At 38.4% G+C, this 25,651-nt stretch overlaps 1 protein-coding gene across 2 annotated transcripts in view; it reads left to right on the forward strand.

Annotated features, from left to right (window-relative positions):
* LOC150096472 (ephrin type-A receptor 4-A-like) overlaps positions 1-25,651 on the forward strand; it is a 709,579-nt gene that overhangs the window by 73,224 nt on the left and 610,704 nt on the right. For both annotated transcript variants that reach the window (XM_090407961.1, XM_090407962.1), the window contains exon 2: positions 18,637-18,716. In XM_090407961.1, the coding sequence (XP_090264087.1) occupies positions 18,637-18,716 (80 nt within the window). The remainder of the gene's footprint in view (positions 1-18,636; positions 18,717-25,651) is intronic.

Consider the following 25,651-nt stretch of genomic DNA (forward strand, 5'->3'; position numbering starts at 1 on the left):
GGGAGGGGGGGGGTAGAACAAGAGGCCATCGCTAGAAACTGCTTGTTTCTAGCGATGAGAAGGAATGAGAAGTAGGTTCTTTGCCATGGAGAGTGGTTGGTGAGTGAAATGCATTGCTTGAGTGTGTTGTGAATGTAAACACATTGAATCAGTTTTAAACCATGGTTGAATGAGCATTGTGTGTAATAGTGTGTACCTCCAATGATGAGTCTCTGACTCCAGGGAGGTCAGATGTTAATAATACTAATAATAATTACCCATACATCACGGGTATCTTTTTTTTTTCCCCCCGTTTTCTTGTCACCTTTATCATCTTTATTATCGAGTTTAACTAAATCGTACTTACTGGGTGCGAAATTTAAGGATGTAAGTGAGAGTATTAGAGCACAAAAACAGACGGTGAAAGAATTGATAGTTGTATCGGGTATGAATGAATTGAAAGGAGATAAATTTTTCATGAGAGAGGACTTGAAAGTATTGTTAAAGGAAGTGAAAGAAAAGAGTGACAGAGTTAGGATGGTGTGGTGTGGAATGAGTTTGATGGGCGAAAGGATTTATACAAGATGGATGGCCTGCATTTGAATGGATTTGGTGTGCAGAGACTGGAAAAAGTGTTGCTGAATGAAGTGAAAATGGATGTGCAGAACCAGGGAAACTAGAACTACCAAGGAGGGGGGAAGTGGATATGCGGACATCAGTGAGACACTTTGAGTGTAAGAATGTATATAATGTACCCGAGCCAGTACTAAGGACAAGTAATCGGAATGGGATAGTTAGAATAACGCATCAAGATAGGGGTGGGACAAAGGGACTGCTGCATTTCATGTATACTAATGCCAGGAGTATTAGGAACAAGAAGGAAGAATTTTTGGCCTTGATTGGCTCTTCCTGGCTATGGGTTATTGGCATTAGTGAAACATGGCTGATGGAAGATTATATAGTTAGTGGGATAGAATGTGTAGGTTATAGTGTGTTTAGGAGGAACAGAGAGAATAAAATGGGATGGAGGAGTGTTATTGATGATAGCTGATGAACTGCAGCCAAGGAGAACTGAAGTTGTATTGCAGGATAGTGAAAAGAGTTCATTTGAGGCCATTTGGTGTGAGATTGAGACTGGCAGAACAAAATATACAGTTGGGTGCTGCTATAGACCAGGTAATGGAATAGATGGTGGAGATAGTATGCATAAACAAATTGATGAAATGAGTGGAAGGAGGGTAATTATTATAGGTGATTTCAACTATGGTAACGTTGATTGGAAGGAGGAGATTTTATTCAATTATTAAGTGATAACTATCTGAGAGAGCATGTAAGTGAAAATACTAGGGGTTTTGAGAGTGCTTGATCTGGTAATAGCATCTGAGAATTTGACTGTATTGAATATGACCATGTTGCCACCTATTGGTGAGAGTGATCATAAGGTCTTGACCTGGGAGGTGGCTAAAGGTGTGGAATTTTTTATTAAGACAGGGTATATGTGGAATTACCGTGCTGGCAAGTATGACAAGCTTAGGAGATTGCTTGGTTCAGTGCCATGGCATGTAAAACTGCAAGGGCTGGATGTCAATAGAGCATGGGAAGTGGTCAAGGAGCATTTACTGGAGGTTATGGCTGATTGTATACCTAGGGTCCGAATATTAAAACAAGTAGGGGTTAAATGGATGAATAACACCATTAAGCTTGAGCTGCAAAGAAGGAAACAACTGTGGAGGGAATTTAAAGAGAAAGGCGACCTGCAAGCACACAAACAGTATAAAGTGCAGGCAAGAAGGGTAACGAGTGTGGTAAAAAAAAAGCAAAAGCGGATTATGAAAGGAGACTAGCTATGCAAACTAAAGAGAATCCCAAACAGTTCTTCAATATGCCAAACAAAAAAAAAAAAAAACTGTACACAGCAGTATGATTTTAAGGAATGGCAATGGTAAGGAGGTCACTGAATAAGTCAATATAGTGGAATTACTGAGCGAGCACTTTCAAGAGTATATCATCCATGAGGTGACATTGAAGGAACCATTAGTTTATAAGGGAATTGTGATGAATGAAGTGGAGGTGAATAGTCTATTACAGAACCTTAATGTGAATACATCTGTGGGATGGGTGGTATACCGGCACGGGTCTTATGTGAAGCGGTTAAAGAATTATCAGTTCCTTTGACCATGTTGTTTAATCTGAGTCTCGGGTCTGGTTTAGTCCCGAAGGTGTGGAAAGAGGGGAAAATAGTTCCACTGCATAAAGGAGGATCCAAGACTACTGTTGCAAATTACTGACCAATCAGCATATCAGGAGTCGTTGTCAAGGTCTTGGAGAAAGTAGTCAAGGGAAAAATACAGGAATGGATTGATGAAAATGAGATACTGTATGGGGGACAGCATGGCTTTGCGAAGGGTAGATCATGCCTCAGTAACTTGTTCAAGTTTTATAACACAGTGACGGCTGAACTGGATAAGGGAAATGGGTTTACAGTGATACTGCTGGATGCTAAGGCATTTGACAGGATACCACATGGAATTCTAATCCATAAACTGCAACATATGGGAATGGATATAGGGTTGCTGAGATGGATAGGTGGGTGGTTGATGGAGAGATATCAGAAATTAGGTTATTCAGGAGTAGAGTCAAAAAGACAGCCTGTGACTAGTGGTGTGCCACAGGGTTCTGTTCTTGGACCACTGCTGTTTAATTTGTTCATTAACAATATAGGGAAGGATCTAAGAGGAACAGTTCATTTGTTCGCTGATGATGCAAAGTTGGGTAGGGCAATAGTGAATGCAGAAGATGTCAATATCTTGCAGGATGATTTGGATAGATTGGAGTTCTGGGATAAGGAGAATGGATGTCAATTTAATATGACAAAATGTAAGGTTATGCATTTTGGGGTGAAAAGATTAGCAGCAGTATACCACATTGGTGGAACTGTACTCCAGGAGATTGATGAGGCCAGGGACTTGGGAATGTTGGTGGATAGGGAGATGAAGTTTAGGGGACACATTGCAAAAGTGGCTAAATCAGCTCATCAACTCACTTGGTTGTTGAAAAATACTTTGACGAGCAGAGACAAGCAAGTTATTGTTCCTCTCTACCTAGCTTTGATAAAACCTCATCTCGACTACTGTGCCCAGATTTGGTCACCTAGGTTTCTTCTTGATGGAGAGGAGGTGGAGAGGATCCAGATGCGAGTGACCAAGATGATAGCAGGTCTATGGAATGAACCTTATGAGAACAGGTTGAAGATTTGTGGGTTGCAGAAATTGGTTGATAGGCAGAGAAGGGGAGATATGATGGAGACATTCAAATTGCTAAAGGGTTTCTATAGGATTAATTCAGAGGTTATTTTTGAGATCAGGACTGATGGTGGGAGAACTAGGGGACATCTGTGGAAGCTGGGCAAGAGTGTAGTTAGCAAGGGTGTTAGAGTTGGGTTCTTTACTTTCAGAGTGGTGAATGAGTGGAATAAGCTGCCAGAGTCTGTTGTGGGTGCTGTGACAGTGAGTGAGTTCAAGGCAGGGTATTATAGATACTGTGAGAATGTCAAATAGTTGTGTGGACATGATGTTTAGGGCCTCCCTCGATGGGTCTAATCCCTGTAGTCGCCCGTAATAATAATTTCTAAGTTTTTTTTCAACAGCCTCCAGAAATTTTGCCACCTTCCTGATATTTATTTTCTATATTCTTGCCTAAACTTCCCATTACTTTTGTTTAGCTAGTTTTAGACAGTGTTTAAATTTCTTGCATTTGTTTGTAAGAAAGTTTTCTTTCACGGCCTCTTTAACTTCCTGTGTTCACCATGGAGTTCTGATTTTTCTGTCCTTGCAGACAACCTCATCACATGCCTCTTTGGCTGAATCAGCCAATGTTTTCTTCAGGGCTTGCCACTGAATCCCAAGATTTGGTTCCTGTTTTCAAACTCTTTCATTTTTTCTTGTACAAGGGTGAAAAAAAAAAAAAATTTATACTTTTAAAATTATTTTTATTTTTCAACATGATCTCCCTTAAGACTAATACATTTATTCCAGCGATGCTCCAGCACCATTATCCCATCCCTGTAGCTGCAATCACCTCTTAATTCGAAGAAAAACGTTGAACAGCGAGGAAGGCTTTTATTTTCGGAAAGAAATAGAAGTCAGATAGAGCCATATCTGGGGAATAGGGCAGATATTCCAACAATTCATAGTGCAGATCCCTTAATTTTTCCCATTGCCAAAACACCTTTATGGGCAGGTGCATTGTCCTCATGAAAGATGATTTTTTCTTCTGCAAACCAGGTCTTTTCTCACAAATTGTTTCTTTTACTCTGGTTAAAAGATCAGAATAATATTCTCCAGTTATTGTTTTACCCTTTTCAAGATAATTATAAACAAAATGCCTTTAGCATCCCAAAACATCGATGCCATGACCTTTCCTGCTGATGGAACCAACTTTGTCTTCTTTGCACTGAACAACTGGCTTCTGTCCACTATTTTGACTGCTGTTTGGATTCTGGTATGTAATGGTGAATCCAACTCTCATCCATAGTAATAAATCGATGCACAAAATCAGTTTTATTCTTGTTAAAATGCTCCAAGCACTGTTTAGAAATTTTCATGCGAGTGTGTTTTTGATCTGCTGTGAGCAAACGCGGCACCCATCTTGCTCAAAGCTTTTTCATTTTGCAATTCTTCATGCAAAATATATCCTACACGTGTTTGTGAAATGGTTATAGTCTCAGCAATTTCATGCACTTTGACTCGCTGGTCATCCAATCCCATATCGTGCACTTAATGATTTCTGGTGTTGTTGCACTTTTTGGATGTCCTTCACATGGATCATCTTCAAGGCTGGTACAGCCACGTTTAAACTCCGAGCCCATTTCTTAATTGTCAAGAATGAAGGAGAAGAGTGCTCATAAATGTTTAGGAACTTCAAATAAATTTGTTTTAGCATTAAACCTTCTTTTACAAAGAATTTTATAACCGCATGATACTCAATTTTATCCATTTTAAAGTATACAGACAACACTTTTGCTTCAGACAGCTGTATAAAACATGATGGTGACCTGCAATTTCATATGTATGCTTATGACAGATATAACAACTTAGAAAAAAAATCTTGCCGATTATGTTGCTATCTATGGTTTGAGTCTGAGAACGTTTCAGACTACTCTCATATAACGTTTGTGTATTTTAGTCTGCACTTCATATCTGAGAGTTGCTCAACTTTTATTTGCTTTTAAACTTTCTTACACATTCTTCTTTTCAATATGAAATTCAATTTTATCCTGCTCAAGACTAAATGGATGTCTCCTCCAATTTCAAATCCTTTGTCCACTCTAGTGTCCTGCACCAGTGAGAAAACATCACTATCAACAATTAAATAGTCAGTGAGACTTTTCTTATTCCTTGCTTCTGCTCTTCATGTGAATTTATGCACTTTTTTATGTTGGAACCAGTCAATGTCCGGAGCTTTGCTCTTTTCTCCAAATTTTCCCAAAATATTTCTGTACATTTTCCGAAAATAATTTCCCCAAAATATTTCTGTATGTTTGACAATCGTCTCCTACTCTGCTATTTAGATCTCCAACAAGGACCAACTTTTCTTTTGCCATTGTGTCAGTTGCTTTCTCTAAAGCCTCAAAAAAATTTCTCCATTATTACCTTATTTGAACCCTCTGTGGGACCATAGGCACAAATAAGTCTCATTGTTCAATTCCCCATTCTGATATTTGCCCACATCACTCTACTTGATGTGGACAAATATTTACATTTGGGTGGCATGGTGCAGAGGATGCAAATGTAACTTCCACTGTGCTACACGAGCCTGAATTTTGTTTATTTTCAGTCAGACATGGATGATGAAGTGGTGAACTCTTTGCTTCAGAATTTGTTTTCCATTCAAGATTAGCCTCATATTTAGTGTTGCCATTAATTATTGCTTGCCTTTCAAGAAGATTAGCCTCATATTTAGTTGAATATTATAGCTACTCCTTCTTTTCCCTCATTATGATTGTTATTGCCTGAATATAGCATTTTGTATTTATTGCTTAGAAAGATCTCACCAGTTTTTGTCTTTTATTGTTTCAGTCACCCCTATTATGTTGATCTGGTACTTATCCATTTCCTCAGCCAGCTCCATTTCTTTTGCCATTCAGGCTTCTTATGTTGATAATACTGATATTGACTTCTGGTGATGTTAAGTTGGAGTGTGTTTCAGGATTTGTCCCAGTAGCTGACTTTTTGCTGTTTTTCCTGGTGAAAACAATAGGGGCTTTGTTTAACTGAGTGATGCCTCAGCTGGCATAAAATTCTGTCATGTTATACCATAATTTTATTTGTGGTTTAAGCCAATAAGAATATAATTTGGTTGGCTAAATCCCAATTTTCCAGCCCATCCTGATTTGTTCAGTATCCAGGTAGATACTTAACAGGGTACACCATGAGAAGGTGAGGATTGGACATTAGGTTAGAAGCCCTGGTCAGTTCTCCACATTCCTTTAAAGGCTATTTGGAAGTCTCCTCTCATTTATACAGCCTTGACTCTTAAGTGCCCCACTTTAATAATATTTATCTTAATATCTAGTGTTATAAGTTTGTGAGTATTTTCTTCATTTCAATAGAAGCAGCAGTGCTGCCTTTACTTTGAATTTATGCCACTATTTACAAAATTAATAATTATCTAACATCTTTTATTCCCTTATAGAGAGTAAGTGAGGCTGTTTTAGCACTCTCTTTCTGGAGACTGAGTGGGCAGTTCAATCTCCATTAGTAGTCAAGCAGAGATAGCTGTCCCAAGACTAGGAGGAGAAATGACTGTGGAAGAATGATATTGTGGGATAAAAATGGGAATAGAGTGACTGATGCAGAGGACATAGTGGAATTGTTCAATGAACACTTTATTGGAGTATTTCATCCTAGAGGAGTCAGTTTTAATGCTAGAAGGATTGGGCAGGTTCGAAATTTAGAGGTAGGAGGAGAGTGTGTTTCAAATACTGAGTACTCTGGATGTCAGTAAAGCAGTGGGACTGGATGGTATTTCACCACAAGTTTTGAGAGAATGTGCTAGGGAACTAACAGTGCCTTTGACCTGGCTTTTCAGTGAAAGTCTGGCTGCGGGAAAGGTGCCCATGGAATGGAAGGAAGGTAAGATAGTGCCATTGCATAAGGGTGGTAGCAGACTGGAAGTGTCTAATTATAGGCCAGTTTGTGTGTGTGTCATCAGTAGTTAGTAAGATCTTGGAGAAAGTAGTGAAGGACCGTATACGGCATTGGGCAGACGAGGGTAATGTTATCTGTGAGAGTCAACATGGATTTGTGAAGGGTCACTCTTGTTTTAGCAATATGCTAGTCTTTTATAATAAAGTTACAAGAGCATTAAATGAGAGAAAAGCATATACTGCCATTTTCTTACACTTAGCGAAGGCATTTGACAGGGTGCCACATGATAAGCTGATATTCAAGTTGCAGGTCAACTGACTAATCTGCATGTCGGATTGGTCCACTGGATTCAGGATCGGCTCTTTTTGAAATTGCCCCACCATACACAACTCTGTGATACCTATCGGTATCAGAGAGTTGTGAGAGCTCATTACTGGGGCCTATATTGTTTAACCTTTATATCAATGACATTGCCAGTGGATTGCAAGGGGATATTCAGTTGTTTGCAGATGATGCAAAGCTGGGAAGGAGTATTAGTAATAGTGCAGATGTGGTAGCCCTGCAAGAGGATTTGAATAAGCTAGTTAGATGGGCAAATGAATGGGGGATGTCAGTTTAATGCAGCAAAATGTAAGGTCTTGAGGTTTGGGAAACATCGATGGGATGCTGCATACTCTATGGGATGAGTTATACTGGAGGAAGTAGGGGAGAACAAGAGATCTGGGGTTGATGATTGATAGAAACCTGAAATTTATTGGAGATATTGCAAAGGTGGTGAAGGTAACACAGAGGATTGCTGCAATTATGAGAAGGACACTGACCTGCAGAGATAAAAGGGTTATCATTCTGTTGTATAAGTCTCTGATGAGACCACACTTAGACTATTGCTCTCAGATTTGGTCCCCAGGATTTGAAGGGGATAAATTAACTGTGGAAAGGATACAAAGACGGATGACAAAGATGGTTTCAGGACTGTACAATTTTCGTTATGAGGATCGACTGAGGGAATGTGTACTGCAGAGTTTGGTGGATAGAAGAAGGAGAGGTGATATGATTGAGACTTTTAAACTCTTGAGAGGTGGTTACAGGGTTGACACTGGGGAGTTCTTTCGCTTGGTTGAACAGCGGGAAGGAGTGATGACAAGAGGCCATCCTTGGAAGTTACTAAAGGAAACTGTGAGCAAGAGGGTAGGGAGTGGTTTCTTTGTGTGGAGGGTGGTTGAGCCGTGGAATGCATTGCCTGATGGAGTGGTGAGAACGGTCAATGAGTTTAAGGAGTGGTATGATAGACTTTGTGTTTCTTATGGGGGACCTTCCCTCGATGAGTCTTGATAGACTTTGTGTTTCTTAGGAAGGATCTCCTACGATGAGTCTTTTGTCTCCATGGAAGCCTGAATAATAATAATAATAACTAATTATAAGCAGTAATCTATGAAGAGACTGGCAAAGAGGTGCTGCTATGTCTTGGACCCTAACATCACATGCTGTTGTCTGAAATAGTGCGGGTTCTACGGTCAATTTTCTTGAGTTTCTGGCACAAAAAATCCTGAGTTTCCAAGAGAAAATTCTTGCTTGCCTATGACAGAAATTGACTGACTAACTCATGAACAGGTCAAAGAAAGTCTTTGAGAAAGTTCTTCTAGTCAGTGACTAGACCTGAATGTAAGGCTAGTGTAGAGGATGCAAATGTAACTTTCACTGTGCTACATGGGCCTGGATTTTGTTTATTTTCAGTTAGACATGGATGTTGAGGTGGTGAACACCTTTTTTTCAGAATTCGGACTATAAGTGGGTGTTCGTACTGCTTAAGCAATTCATGCACTTATTTGATGATAAATGCCCTGGATATCTCAACTTATAATCCACAACACTAATAAAATTAGTTTAATCCTTTATCCAAGTGTGATTAAACAAAGTTTGAACCTGATGAACCTGAAAGTATCTTCGGGACTGGGGTAATGTGGTACGACACCAGGCAACTCATTGCAAAGGTGGAGCACACTAACATCACTCCTATCTCAGTATCTCCCATAATGCAAAACACATCTCGTTGCAGATATGTATAATGTTATGCATTAAGGGAAGGGCCGCTACCCAGACTAGTTTCGACCTTTATTGAGGTCTCTTCACCACCTTACCCCAGTCCTGAAGATACTTTCAGGTGCAAACTTTGTTTGCTCACACTTGGATAAAGGATTAAACTAATTTTATTATACTCTAGCCAAGTGAAAAATAAACTTTCACCACAACACTAAATACAGAAGGTGATGAAAGTGCTCAGATAAAGAAAATATTAATTTAGAAATTTTAACTCAAAAAGAATCTCATCAATTCAGTTGGATTGCAAGATGAACATCGTGTAAATAAAAAGAGAAACACTGAAGTTATTCCCCATGGAGGAAGGAACCACTGTAGACGATAAACTTTATGGATGAAAGAATTCTCCCAATCATATTACGAGAAAAAAATGGTGGGACAACAATCACACCTGTTATTATAGAGAAAAAAAATTAACTTTTCCTAGGTGAAAATTGCTGATAATGGCATCAGAATACAACCAAGTACAGTTCCAGATTATTGCAACCCGACAAAGCTCCTAGACAATTTAAAACTTCCATTTGCTCTCAGCAATGAGAACTCCAAAGTTGTCTTAAGGCATTACAGAAATAATTTCAACAGAAGAGGCAGTAGAAAATCTCATTAAACACAAGCTCAACCTTATCAAAATAAGTAGAATGTACAAATCAGAGAAACGTCTAATGCCACTTGTTTTAGTTGAGATTAGATAAAATCCAGAGACAAATATGACATTACATGAACATGTGCCCTTGTTATCACCGCTGAATCCCTTAGGAAGAGACAGCATTGACAGGAAAGTGCCACAGATAACCGAAATTTAGTCATGCCGAGAAATTATGCAAAACCAACCATCCAACTGACACCTCTAAAAGTTCAAATCCATACTTGCCAAATGCACAGATTGTGGTGGACCACACACAACTAACTATAGAAGCTGTAGATTTCATCCTAATAGCCCAGCTACGTGGAGACAAATGCAAACTCCCTCTCAACCTCTGACTGTTTGGTAAACAAGCCAATCCTCCACCTAGTCAGCCAGAACTTAACAAAAAAAAGAACTCTTCAACCAAATAAAACAAATGCATAAATAACATGATCATAGGAATAACCACTCCTTGAACAACCTAACAAAACCAATTACAACTTAACTACAGTCATAACTGTTTCATTATTAGTTATTTTAGATGACTTCAGCAAATCCAATCTGACACTGAACTCTACAAAAAGATTTCTCAAACAGACCCGCTCCATCATGACTACACTGAGCAATGCATAGAAATTTAGTCTTACCAAACACTTCTAATCGCCTATTAGAATGCCAGCAACCTTTCTAACAATATTCTTGAATTACAAGACTTTGTCATCTGCCACAGTCCAGAAATAATTCTAATTAATGAAACACACCTCTAACCAGCAAATAAACCGAACCTAAGAGGTTATATTACCTACAGAAATGACAGACTAGATGTCAGAGGTGGTGGTACTGCCATTTATGTCAAAAACTACCTCAAGCATAATATAGCAGCCAATCCTCAAACCAGAAACCTAGAAATCATTGGGATTGAAGTACAAATTAACAATGCTGGAATACTCAAAATATACACAGCCTAAAACTTGCTGAGCAAAACTATATTGACAACAGATTTATATGTGATACTAGGCAACAAAGATTCCATTATCATAGTAGGTGATCTGAATGTCAAATGTCCAACTTGAAATTATTATTATTACCCAAAATCCCATGGAGTGAGAGACTCATCTAGGAAGTCCTTTTATCACACCCACACAGCTCATCATATGGTGCTTTAAACACACTAAAATTCTCTGTAGACACTCTCAGGCAAGGCATTTCAATCATTCACAACTCTGCATGTAAAAAACCTGCTTCTTGTTCCCCTGCTCACACCCTCTTTAAACAGTTTCCAGGGATGACTGCTGGTACTCCCCTGATCTCCCACTGTTTTCTGTAGAACCTCTCCAACATTGATCCTATAACAATCCCTTACTAACTTGTATGTCTCCATCATATCTTCCCTCTTTCTCCTATCCCATAGACTCTGCAAATTGCATCTTCTTAATCTTTCCTCCTATTAGACATTCCAGAGGTCAGAAACTCCCTTAATCAGTCTCCTCTGGACCCTTTCAAACATCTCTTCGTCCTTTTAAAAATGAGGTGACCAAATCTGGGCACAGTAGTTCATGTGTGGCTTAATCAAAGCCTTATACAATGGAACAAGAATGTCTCTACAAGTCAGTGTCCTCTGCATCATTCACAGAAGTCTTTGTGTTGTCTTCACAATTTTGGCAGTGTGTCCCATAAATTTGAAATCCTCATCCACTATCACCCCAAGATCTCTTATTTCTTCCACCTCCAACAATATATCCCCACCAAGCATAAATTCTGCATCCCATATTTGTTTACCAATTTTTAAAACCCCATATTTTGCAACATTAACTCGCATCCCCATTTCTGCACCCAATCACTAATTGAAACTCTTCATAGTTTGTCTGAACTTTGCATCATCTGCAAACAACTGAATATCTCCATCCTTTGCCATTGTCATTAATATACAAGTTAAATAGTAATGGCCCTAAAACACACCCCTGAGGCACACCACTAGTGACCTTCCTTTTCTGGGATATTGCTCTCCCCATACACAACTTGCTGATACCTATCAGATAGCCAGTCGATCCAATGCACTAATCTAATATCCAACCCCATCTGCTCTAGTTTGACTATCAACTTATCATGCTGTAATCTACCAAAAACTTCACAAAATCTAAGTATATTACAGTGTATCCATCTCCTCTGTCCAAGGAAGCAGTCACCTTATTGTAATAAGTAAGTAGATTACTAAAACATGACCTCCCTTTAACAAATCCATGCTGTCCATCAAAGATAATACCATTGTTGTCCACCCAGTTCTGGATCCTAGTTCACAAATGCTTCTCCAACAACTTAACCACAACATCTGACACAAAGATAGGCCTATAATTTGATGCTTGAGTTCTATCACCTCCCTTATGAAGCGCACAATCTTCCCTCCTTCCACTCCTTAGGAACTTGACCCATTGCAAGACTCGTATTAAAAAAATATGTCAAGGCAGATGACAACTTCCTGGCACATTCCTTTAGAATACGTGGTTATATATTATCAGGTTCCACAGCATTATTAAGATCTAGTTTGCTCAAACTCTCCATATCCACTTGGTCACTTGCAGTCAGTCTCTCCTCCCCATCATCAACTGCTCTCAATTTCTTTATGAAGTCACATTCACAAGTTTGAAAAACCTTTATGAACTGCTCATTAAGTATCTCCACCACATCTTCCACAACTGCTGTCTTTATGCCATTTTCTCCAATGAATGTCATCCTTCCATAATAATTCTTTTTTTTTTTTTTTGCTGCTACATATCGAAAGAGCTCCTTACTATTCTTTTTGGCTTCATTAGCTAACTGCTGCTCATATCTCACTTTTGCTGCCCTTATGAACCAAATCACTCACCTTGCCTGGTCTTTGTAATCCTCATGGAATTGATTATTACTATTTCTCTTATGCTGCTTCCATACTGCCCATTTTCTCTGTATTGCATGCTTAATCTCTTCATTCATCCATTTCACACCTACCCTATTTAACCTTCTGACCCTGGAATGCATTTAGACATTGCTTCTACTAGATAGTTCTTGAAATCCCCCAAGCAGCATTGATCTCTTTTCCAGTTAACTCCTCATTCCATGCTACATCTGCAAGCTGTCTCCTGAGCTCTTCATAATCCCCCCCCCCCCCCCCCCCCCAGTGGCATAGCTAAAGCTGTTGCCACCAAGGGTGGTCCCTGAGTTTGCTGCCCCTCTCAGTACACACCAAAAATACTACATAAAGTCAAAACAACGTATAGGGAAATAAATTAAAACACTATCTTCATTTTTGAAGTAAAACTTTAATTTCAACATTCTAAAATGTTATTTTTCTTGCTTTTCTGTTAGCAAAACCGTCGATGACATTGGCGAAATTTATTTCATAGTAATGTAGGTAATTCATAATCAAATTTTATTTAGAAAAACTCCTCTCACAACTAGCAACACTTACAACAATTGTTAGGAAAATTCAAGTATTATTACAATATTTGGAAATGAGTTCTCCAGACTGTATTTTAGAATTAACTGCAAAAGTTCAAAAAGGTTCAACGTGCCACCTGGGGCAGACCGACCTCCCCCAGCTATGCCACTGCCTCCCCCCCCCCTGTAGTTCCACATATATCCTTTTCTCACAGAGGTCCTCACACTGTTGGCAACTACCCAGGTAGTCACTTCATGGTGACACTCACCAATCGGTTGGTGATTGGACACATCATTTATAATTATATCTCCTGATGAGATGATCAAATCCAGGACCCTCTATCCTTGTGTGTCCTCTGTTACATACTGTCTGAGGTAGTTGTCCCTTAGAAACTGAAGAAACTCATTTTCTTCACTTCCAGTTGCTATCTCATCATCTAAGTCTATATTGCCATAAAAAGGAGACTGTGAGCAAGAGAGTGAAGAGTGGTTTCTTTGCATGGAGGGTGGTTGAGCCGTGGAATGCATTGCCTGATAGAGTGGTGAGGGCGAGAACGGTCAATGAGTTTAAGGAGTGGTATGATAGACTTTGTGTTTCTTAGGGGGAACCTCCCCTCGATGAGTCTCGACAGACTTTATGTTCTTAGGAAGGACCTCTCACGAAGAGTCTTTTGACTCCATGGAGGCTTGAATAATAATAATAATAATAATAATAAAATCATAGTGATCACCCTTTTCTTATTTGCTTGGCTAATTTGATTATATTTTATAGTCACTGCCATCCACATTACCAGGTCTATAACAGCATCCAACCAAGTATTTCATTCTATTCACCTCTATCTCACACCATACTTCCTCTAAACCACTGGCACTATTTCTCTCTTGCATCTCTACTTTGCATGGACATAACTCTTTCTCTATCATCAATAGCACTCCCCCCCCCTCCCTTTTTATTATTTCTATCCTCACGAAACACATCATACCCTTCCATCTCTATTCCTGTCAGGATGTTGTCCTTCTCCAACCATGTCTCACTTATTCCAACAATTTTTGGGAACATACTCAATTAATGCAACCATTTCATTTGTCTTGTTTCTTACACTTCTAGCATTTGTATACAAACACAGCAGCTCATTCATGGATCTACAGCTAGTTTCTGCTGATACCACTCATTTGATGTGATTTCTCCATGCTCAACTGAAGCCATTTCCCTTTCTACTTATTCATTTTAGAACCCTCTTCAAATCCAACTTTCCTCTTGATTCCAGATCATCCCATTTCTTTCCTGTCTACACATGCATTCGCATCCTCTTGTAGTATTCACTCTTTCTCAATGTATGAGTGGCATATGGAAAATGACATTAAAAAGGTTTGTAGATGATTTTGGGAGTTTGTAATAGTGGGCCTAGCAAACAATCTGAATCTCAAAGTGAATGCTGATGACATAATTCAACTCATATAAACTTCCCCTGAAAAGTTGATTGACCAACGAAGAGTTGGTCGAACTAGAGGAACAACTGTTGCAGAAGACGAAAAATGAGAAAAGGAAGAGGGAAAGGAGAATCAGGAAGAAGTATTTAAAAAATTTACAGTGAAGAGTCTCGTAGAAATGTTCTTTGCAGTTAGCAATGTTCTCAAAATGGCTGAAGACATGGACCCCAATGTTGAATGCTACTTAGAATAATAGAAACGAAAATACATGACGTGTTTCTTGCTATGAACAAATTTATGATGAAAAGAAGAAGAGGAATAAGCAAAGCACATTGGACATTTTCATCAAAAATAACAAAGGTTACACCAGAAGAGCCACAGCTTGATCATTCACACAGGGAAGGTAATGAAGATGTGATTGTGGAGGAAGATTTGGGGGATTATTCTCCTGTTTTATAGTGGCAGTAATACACAGTACAGTTTTATAATAAGGTTTAAAAATTAAAATGACAGTATACTTATTACGGTTAAGTCACTAACCCCTATAACTCTGTTGATTTAATGTATTGACTTATGTCTGACTTATGTTCTGTGGGATGGAACGGAACCCAGATGTAAGTCGAGGGATGGCTGTAATAATATCCTTGGATTGGGTGTTATAGAGTTGGATAAGAAAAATTATATCAAAACAATACAGTGTTGGTTATGAGGATAGACTGAGGGCATGCAGAGTTCAGATAGAAGGCAAACAAAGGGGGATATGATTTAAGACATATGATTTAAGTTGTTGAATGGTTATTATTGGATTACCACTGGGGAGGTTTTTTCATATGGTAGAATGAAGTGAAGAAACAAGAACAAGGGGCTATCCTTGGTGCAAAAAAGTATAGTGAATAAAAGGGTAAGAAGTAGGTTTTTGCATGGAAAGTGGTGGACCTGAGAGGATGGTGAAAGTGCAAATGGTGAAAGAGTTTCAGGAGTGGGACGATAGACTTTGTGTTGAATAATATTAACCTTCCACAATGAGTCTTGAGACTCCATGGTGGCCAAGAAAATAAACAAGTATTTAGAAACCATAAGTATTTAGTCAAGCATTTAGAAATCGTAAGTTTCAAGACTGCTTGAATTTATTTTTTCCTCTCCTTTTTCATTATATAAGATAAATTTTAGATTATTTAGCTCTGGAAATTTTGAGCTACTTTGTTCTAGTATAAAGATGATGCAGATGTTGCAAAACTGGGAAGAGCAATGCAGAATTCAAGTGGATGTTATGGCCTAACAAGAGGACTTTAATAGATTGACTGATGTTGCAAAGTGTGAGATTTGAGATTTGGTAGGCAACAATGGGATGAAAAATTATACACTTGATGGGGAAACCTTAAAGGAAGGAGAGGAGATGAGAGATCTAGGGATGATGGTGGACAACGACCTGAAATTCAGGCAGCAAATTGCACAAGTTGTGAAGATGTCACATTGGATAATGGCAATGATGCAGAAGACCCTCGCATGCAGAAATAGAGGTTACGATGCCATTGTATAAGGCCTTGATCAGGCCTCCTATGGATTACTGTGCACAGATTTGGTTGTTGGGTTTTCATGGCAGCAAGGATATGTTGGAAAGGGTCCAGAGTTGATTCACTAAGGTGGTCAGTGGTTTTGGAATGTGAGGAATACGAGGACAGATTAAGAGAATGTAAGTTGCAGACCTTGTGAATAGGAGGAAGGGGGGGGGGGACTATGATTGAGACATATAAGCTAGTCAGAAGTTGTTATCAGGTTGACATGGAAGAGACTTTTCATAGAATGGGAGGGGGGGGGGGTAGAACAAGAGGCCATCACTGGAAGCTGTATAAGGAGGGTGTGAGCAGAGGAGTGAGGAGTAAGTTCTATGCATGGAGAGTGGTTGGTGAATGGAATGCATTGCCTGAGTGTGCTGTGAATGTGGACACACTGAATCAGTTTAAAGCATGGCTGGATGAGCATTGTGTGCAATAGTGTGTACCTCCCATGATAAGTCTCTGATTCCATGGAGGTCAGATGTTAATAATAAAATATTAGTGTGCTTTTCATATACAAATTATTGTATGCTTGTGTGTGTATGTGTATGCTTTTTGAGGGGGGGGGGGGGAGAGAGAGATACAGTCAAATAATATTTACCATTTATAAATACTTATCATTAATTTAAAAAAGAGTTTTGATTTCTTCATAAATAATGTACATTTAAACTAATAAATGGCAAATAAATGTCTAGTTAATCTTTTTTTTTTTTTGTCTAACTTGAAATAAAAGAAAATTGTTTTAATGCATTTTTTTCTAGTCAGAAACTAAACTTCATCATCATCAAATTCCTGCCATGTACCCTCAAGGGTGTACAGGATATGACAGTACTACATGAAAAAAATTACATCATTACTAACTTCCTATCTAAAATTTTCCTCCAAATCACTCTGTTACATGTCAAGACTCCAACATTATCAGATCTTATATTTCTATCGTCTAAGGCACTTTGTACCGTATCAATCCACCTATATCTTGGTCTTCCTCTGGGTCGTTTTCCTGCCAACCTGGCAGAGAACACTTGTTTTGCTAATCATTCTTCGCCCATTCTGTTTAAGTGACCATACCACCTGAGATTAGCTCTGCTAATGCATTCCTGGATGCTGACAATGTCAAGTTCTTTCCTAATATCCTCGTTTTTAATATGATATTGCCATCTGTTCATGCCTCTAATCTTTCTCAGGACTCTCATATCTGCGGTCTCTAGTCTTTGGTCAAGTGTTTTATTTCTGACCCAGCTCTCAGATCCATAAGTTAAAACTGGTTTGAACACTGTCTTGTATACAGCTTATTTAGTGTTTTGACTAATTTCTCTCTTATTCCATATGAATTTATTCAATTGACTTCCACCATACCAGCTTTGCTGATTCTGTTGTCTATTTCTATATTTAATTTATCATCTTCACTAAAAATCATGCCTAGTAGCTGAAATGTTTTACTTGTTCCACAGGTTCTCCGTTCACAACACAGTTGACATTTTCAATGATTCTGCCTATTTTCATTGCCTTTGTCTTTTTATTGCTGACCTTCATACCATATCTATTACAACAGTTATTCAATTTAGTCAGAGAATCTTGCAGACTTGTAGCGGATTTATTTAGAAGTATAACATCATCCACATAAAGCAAAGAGCTGACATTATCATCTCCAATTTTGATATCATGTTTAATACCACTTTCCTTCATAATGTGATCCATATAGATAATGAATAACAGAGGGGATAATGTACATCCTTGTCTCACACCAGATTTAACATTAAACCATCTTCCTCTGCTTCCTTCAATTCTAACTGCTGACTTACAACTCAAATGAAGACTAAGTATTGCTTGATATAATGTCTCATTGACACCATATAACTGTAGCATATTGAATAGCTTCTCTCTCTTGGTACCTTGTCATATGCCTTTTCGAAATCGACAAAACTTAAATACAGATCTTTGTTATATTCCCATGATTTCTTCACTATTTGTCGTAAAGTGAAGATCTGATCCTGACAGCCTCTATAGAAACTATATGAAGATAAATAATAGAATATGGGAAACTAATAGGTAATAGGTCTGCATTTTTTTATTCATATTAGAAAAGTACTCATTATATGGAGCACACAAGCTAAAAATCTTAATGGAATGGGAATGAGCATCTTTTGATGACAAAAAGCAGTAAATTACTAAATTATCAATTGTCTCATTATATCTTAGATAATGATGAAAAGTTAATCAGTCTTCTGCCTGATTAAGATCTCCATTATCTAAATTTCAGATTATGTTGTTAAGTGAAATATTCTTTTAGGTACCTTAGGTATTCTTTTAGTCATTACTTTGACTACTGTTGCAGTTGAAAATAACTTTCTTATTTATTTTTTTATTTTACATGTTAAACCGGCAGTGGTGCTTTTAGACACAACACAAGAGAGTTCACTTGACTGGACTAGATATCCTTATGGACCTCAAGCTTCCACCCCAGGAGTAAGTTTAATATATCATTTTCTATCTTTCATTAAGATTTTAATCTTAAAATTCATTTCATTAAGAGAAGTTACGGACTAGGATTCAGAAATGGGTTGTAATAGCAGTATTCTTTATGATGGTCAGCATGAGTTTGTTGGGGAGGGAGGTCATGTTTCAGCAATCTTCTTATGTATTACAACAAGGTGACAAACTCACTTGATAAAGGAGGTGCATATATGGTGGTATGTGCACCGAAACAGATGGAATTAGATAACAGAATAGTAAGTTGGATAGCTGATTGGTTGTCTGGCACATATCAGCAGGTTGTATATGGGGGGGGGGGGTAGTATCCCAAAAGAGGAAGGCGAGTAGTAAAGTGCCACAGTCAGGGCCGGCGGAAGCGGGCATGCAGAACATACGGGTGCCGCTATGAAGGGGGCACCACCGCCGGGGCACCATTCATATTATTATTATTATTATTATTATTATTATTATTATTATTATTCAGGCCTCCAAGGAGTCAAAAGACTCATCGAGGGAGGTCCTTCCTAAGACATAAAGTCTGTCAAGACTCACTGAGGGGAGGTCCCCCCCTGAGAAACACAAAGTCTATCATACCACTCTTTAAACTCACTGACCGTTCTCGCTCCCACCACTCCATCAGGCAATGCATTCCACGGCTCAACCACCCTCCACACAAAGAAACCACTCCTTACCCTCTTGCTCACAGTTTCCTTTCGTAACTTCCAGGGATGGCCTCTTGTCATCACTCCTTCCCGCTGATCAACCAAGCGAAAGAACTCCCCAGTGTCAACCCTGTAACCACCTCTCAACAGTTTAAAAGTCTCAATCATATCACCTCTCCTCCTTCTATCCACCAAACTCTGCAGTCCACATTCTCTCAGCCGATCCTCATAACTATCATTGTACAGTCCTGAAACCATCTTTGTCATCCGTCTTTGTATCCTTTCCACAGTTAATTTATCCCCTTCAAATCCTGGGGACCAAATCTGAGAACAATAGTCCAAGTGTGGTCTGATCAGAGACTTGTACAACGGAATGATAACCCTCTTATCTCTGCAGGTCAGTGTCCTCATAATAGCAGCAATCCTCTGTGTTACCTTCACCACCTTTGCAATATGTCCCCTAAACTTCAGGTTTCTATCAATCATCAACCCCAGATCACTTGTCGCCCCTACTTCCTCCAGTATAACTCCTCCCATAGAGTATGCAGCATCCCATCGATGTTTCCCAAACCTCAAGACCTTACATTTTGCTGCATTAAACCGACATCCCCCATTCATTTGCCCATCTATCTAGCTTATTTAAATCCTCTTGCAGGGCTACCACATCTGCACTATTACTAATAATCCTTCCCAGCTTCGCATCATCTGCAAACAACTGAATATCCCCCTGCAATCCACTGGATATAAAGGTTAAACAATATAGGTCCTAGTACTGAGCCCTGTGGGACCCCACTTGTAACCCTCTGCCTCCTGGAAACTGCTCCACCATACACAACTCTCTGATACCTATCAGACATCCAATCCTGAATCCACTTGACCAGTCTGACATCCAGACCCATGTGCTACAACTTAAATATCAGCTTATCATGTGGCACCCTGTCAAATGCCTTTGCCAAGTCTAAGAAAATTGCAGTATATGCCTTTCCCTCATCTAATGTTCTTGTAACTTTATTATAAAAGGCTAGCATATTGCTAAAACAGGAGCGTCCTTTCACAAATCCATGTTGATTCTCACAGATAACATTACCCTCATCTGCCCAATGCTGTACACGGTCCCTCACTACTTTCTCCAAGATCTTAACAACTACTGATGACACACAGACTGGCCTATAATTAGACACTTCCAGTCTGTTACCACCCTTATGCAATGGCACTATCTTACCTTCCTTCCATTCACTGGGCACCTTTGCCAAAGCCAGACTTTCATTGAAAAGCCACGTTAAAGGTACTGTCAATTCCCTAGCACATTCTCTCAAAACTCGTGGCGAAATACCATCCAGTCCCACAGCTTTACTGACATCCAGAGTACTCAGTATCTGAAACACACTCTCCTCCTGTACCTCCAGACCTCGTACCAGTCCTATCCCTCTAGCATTAAAACTGACTCCTCTAGGATGAAATACTCCAATAAAGTGTTCATTGAACAATTCCACTATGTCCTCTGCCTCTGAACAATTCCACTATGTCAGTCACTCTATTCCCATTTTTATCCCACAATATCATTCTTCCACAGTCATTTCTCCTCCTACTGGCCACATAGCTAAAATAATTCCCTAGGATTTTCTTTGGATCTTAGGACCAATCTCCTCTCATATTCCAGTTTCGCTTTCCTTACCACACTAGTCACTCTTCTGGCCTGTGTCTTATATTCCTCATGCATCTCTTCACCTATCTCCTTATATCTCTTCCATAGCCTCTTTTTCGCATGCAATTCCTGTTTAATATTGTTTGTCATCCACTTTACTCCAAATTGCGTCCTCTTCTTCACTCGTGGTATACAACTTACCATTGCTGATAACAAATATTCTTTCACAATTTCCCACGCACTGGTGATATCCCGGCCTTCCAATTCCTCCCTCCATGAAACTTCCCGAAGTTGACGTCTAAGACTATTATAATCACCTGCCTTATAATTCCACATAAGTTCCCGTCTCTTTGATACTCCTGCATGTCTATTCATTTTCCAAGTCAACACCGTATGGTCACTCTCTCCAACTGGTGGGAGAGACGTCAACTCAGTTATTATCAACTCTTCTGATGCTATAACCAAATCCAAAATTTTTGAACCTCTTGTTCCCTCTGTTACATGTTGCCTAAGACATTTGTCCCTCAAGAATTCTAGAAATTCCATTCCCCTATTGCTACATGCATCTTCCTCTCTCCAATTTATACTACTGAAGTTAAAATCTCCCATAACAGTCATTCTTCCTGCACTTGCCAAACTTAGCTGTCTAAACATCTCCTGGTCCCCATCCTCTGTGTTCCTGGGTCTGTAGCAACACCCCACTAAATATCCTGTCTTGCCTACCTCTACCTCACACCATACGCTCTCAAAATCATTTGTCTCACTTCCTTCCAAATTCTCCACTCTTAGAGGACATAGGTCATCACTTATCATAAGCAGTACCCCACCAGCACGCTTTCCCCTCCTATCCTGGCAAAAAATGCTATACCCAGCGACTTCTATTCCTGTTGTTATATCCCCTTCTGTCAACCATGTCTCAGTGATCGCAATAATTGTTCATTTTTAAGAAACAAAATTTTTATCATGAAAACAAAATTCTTAGAATGATCAATATTAAAATAAATAAGGTCAGATACACCAAATAAAAATTTTAAAAAATTGTATATTGCCGCCTCTTTGATCAGCCAGTTGTTTACAATTTTGCAGCGAGAGCAGGCTAAATGCTTGCCTGCAGAATGTTGTGTGTACTGCAGTCTGTCTAAAGTGAAATGGTGAACTGTTTTTATGTGCAGAAACGAATTTTCGTACAAAACATTTGTTGCTAGTTAACCAGTCATATGGTACGCATCTCAGTAGGCTACTGACAATAGCGCAGTGCGGACTATTATTTCGTCTCTGTGTCATGTTGTGTAATAATTTCTTGTGGGTATAAAATAGAAATGGAATAAAAAATTAAAAAAACGTTATCCAGTGCACAAAATTGTAAGCGTCATGCTGCAAAAGAAGCAGATGTTAAGAAACAAACTGGGGCTCTTAATAAATTTGTTAAAATATTATGATGCAGATTGTAATCAACTCAATACATCAGAAATCAGAGTTGAAGAACCATGCACATCATTTAGTTTGCATGAAAGTACTATTGCAACTAATGAACAAGATAACAAGATGCATGATTTAAGTGAAAAACAGTTAGGAGAAGACTTAGTTGTAGTTGACCATGAAACTAGCACATTGTTAGTCTCTGTAAATTTAGAAGATCGAGGTGTGAATGGAGAAATATTGATGAAAAATTACAAGTTGTTTTAATTGAAATGGGGCCTGTTCAAAAGAAAAATATAATATATCCCAGAGATACATATGGTCGTAAATTTGGCGACATGTATTATAATAGAAAAATGGAAAACGGTGACCTTGTGCCAATAACATGGCTCAAGGTTAAATTCTGTTTTTTGCTTTTGTTGCAAACCTTCCACACCTACCGAATCAAGTAGTCTTGTAGAAGGTTATAATGATTGGAGAAATGTAAGTACAAAAATTTCACATGAAAAATTTCTTAAAATGGAAGGAAGTTGATAAAAATTTAAAAAACAAAACTACTATTGATTGAGAGACTCAATGGAAAAGAAACATTGGATGAGTGTTTTAGAATGCTTGATTGAAATTATAAAATTCCTTGGTAGCCAAAATTTAGCTTTTTTGCGGATCATCTGATAAATTATATGCAAGGAATAACAGCAATTTTTTAAAATTAGTCGAACTGTTTGCTATGTTTGATTCCGTTATGGAAAATCATGTTGAAAGGACCCTACAACGAAACAATAGAGTACACTATTTGAGAAAAGACAGTCAAAATGAAATATTGGAAACTTTAAGTAATGCAATCAGGGATACACTTTTATTATCAATTCGAAAATCTAAATATTCCATAATTTTAGACTGCACACCTGATGTAAGTAAAACAGAACAAATGACCATTATTATTCGCTTTGTTTCCTGTGACAATGGAATTGTCAAGATCAGGGAAAACGTTTTAGGTTTTGCAGATATATCAGATTCCACAGGACATGGTTTAAGTGCAACAATAATGGAACAACTGGAAAAATGGAACATTCCCATTGAAGACATGCGGGGTCAAGGGTATGACAATGGGGCAAATATGAAAGGGGAAAAATATGGGCTCAAGAATTTGCTTTTGAACAAAAATCCTCAAGCTTTTTACGTGCCATGCGCTGCTCATACTCTAAATTTAATCATTAACGATGCAGCCAAAGTGAACAGACACAATTAGTTTCTTTGCAATTATTCAAGAAATATACAATTTCTTTTCATTCTCTTACAAACGTTGGGCAATCCTTTTAAAGTTTGTAAAAAAATTAACATTGAAACTGCCATCAGATACGCAATGGGAAAGTAAAATTAATGCAATCCGCCCTCTACGATATCAGTTAGGAGAAATTTACATTACACTTTTTGAAATTTTAAATAATGAAAATTTTAATAAAGAAACACAGCATGAAGCACAAACATTATGTGCTAAAATAAAGGACTACAAATTTATTTGCTCTCTTATAACTTGGCATGATTTACTTAACAGAATAAACCCTGTGAGTAAAATGCTTCAAGACAAAAATATGAACATTACACTTGCTTTAGAATCTATCGAAAACTTAAAAATATTCTTACAGGAGTATCGATCAGATACAAATTTTAAAGAAGTTCTAAAACGGCAAAAGAACTGAGTGAAGAGATGGATGGAGAACAAGAATTTAAAACTGGTACGGAAGTCTGACGACGAAAGATGACACGACAATTTGACTATGAGCATGATGACGAAATGCCACAATCGCCAGAAGATAATTTTAGAGTAAATGTGATTTATACACTTATAGATGTTGCAATGTGTTCGTTAATATAACATTTTGAACAACTAAAAACATATTATGATAATTTCAGTTTCTTGTATAGATTACTACAAATTAATAATGAAGATTTACGAAAAAATTGTGATGATTTAGAGATTCTCTTGAAGGACTGCGACAATAAAGGCGTAAATGCAATAGAAATATATGACGAGTTATTTGCTTTCCGGGATATTTTTCGGAAGGATTATTTAAATATTCAAAACCCTTTCGATATTCTTAATTGTATTGTGTCCAATAATTTATCTTTCCCTAACTTTTCAATTGCCTTTAAGAATACTATTAACCTTACCTGTTAGTGTAGCGAGCAGTGAATATTCCTTTTCCAAGTTGAAATTGATTAAAAGTAGGTTTTAATTTAAAACCTACTTAAGAACAAGTATGTCATAAAAAAGGCTTGTTAGTTTGGCGTTAATAGCTATTGAAAATGATCTATGTGTGGAATTAGATGTTAAGACAATTATTTCTAATTTTATGAATATGAAATCAAATATCCTAAAATTTTAATTAAAAAAAATTTCAAGTATATTTATGTAATTTAATTCATTTTCTGTTATTCTGTAAAGATGTTATTTTTTGAACTTATATTAAATGTTCTAATTATTTCTGAATTATTTTCTTATTTTCTCATCTATCTTGAGTTTCTTTTATTTTCCTAAACTGATATACATCTTCAAGGCCCACTCTTCCTAATTGGGTTGTGGGGGGCAACAGCTGCAAGAGGAACTTCCAATGGTCATGATCCTCTGCCACCAAGCTCAGGTGTTCTGGTGGGATTCCCAAACGTGTCCACCCAAGGTTTTGGATATAATCTATCCAGCAAGTCCTTGGCCTTCCACGTGGCCTCCCACCCTCTGGCTTGGCAAAGAGGGCATGCTGAGGGAGCCTCTCTTGTGGCATTCTGACCAGGTGCCCGTACCAACGTAACTGTGATCTCTCAACACGGAGAAGCAGCGGTTGAGTATTGAGGGTTTCCCGAATTGCAGAGCTAATGACTCTGTCGAGTTTTGTCAGCCCCGCAACCCCTCGAAGGAACCTCATTTCAGCCGCTTGGATTCGTGTCCGCATTCTTTCGGTCATTACCCAACTCTCATGACCATAGGTGAGGATGGGGACATAGACTGTATTGAAGACAGCCAGCTTTACCTTCTGGCTTAACTCCCACTTCTGTACTACCGAACGGCCAAGCTCCCGCAATATTGAGCTTGCTAAGCCAATTCGAGTATCTAGCTCTACGTCCCATTTTCCATCATTCGTGAATATGGACCCAAGGTATTTAAACTTCTCCACCTGCCTCATTGGGACTCCACTTACATTTAGAGT

This window comes from Typopeltis vanoorti, chromosome 18 (genome assembly GCF_054136105.1).
Source record: "Typopeltis vanoorti isolate ZY-2024b chromosome 18, IOZ_Tvanoo_1.0, whole genome shotgun sequence".
Taxonomy (NCBI): Eukaryota; Metazoa; Arthropoda; class Arachnida; order Uropygi; family Thelyphonidae; genus Typopeltis; species Typopeltis vanoorti.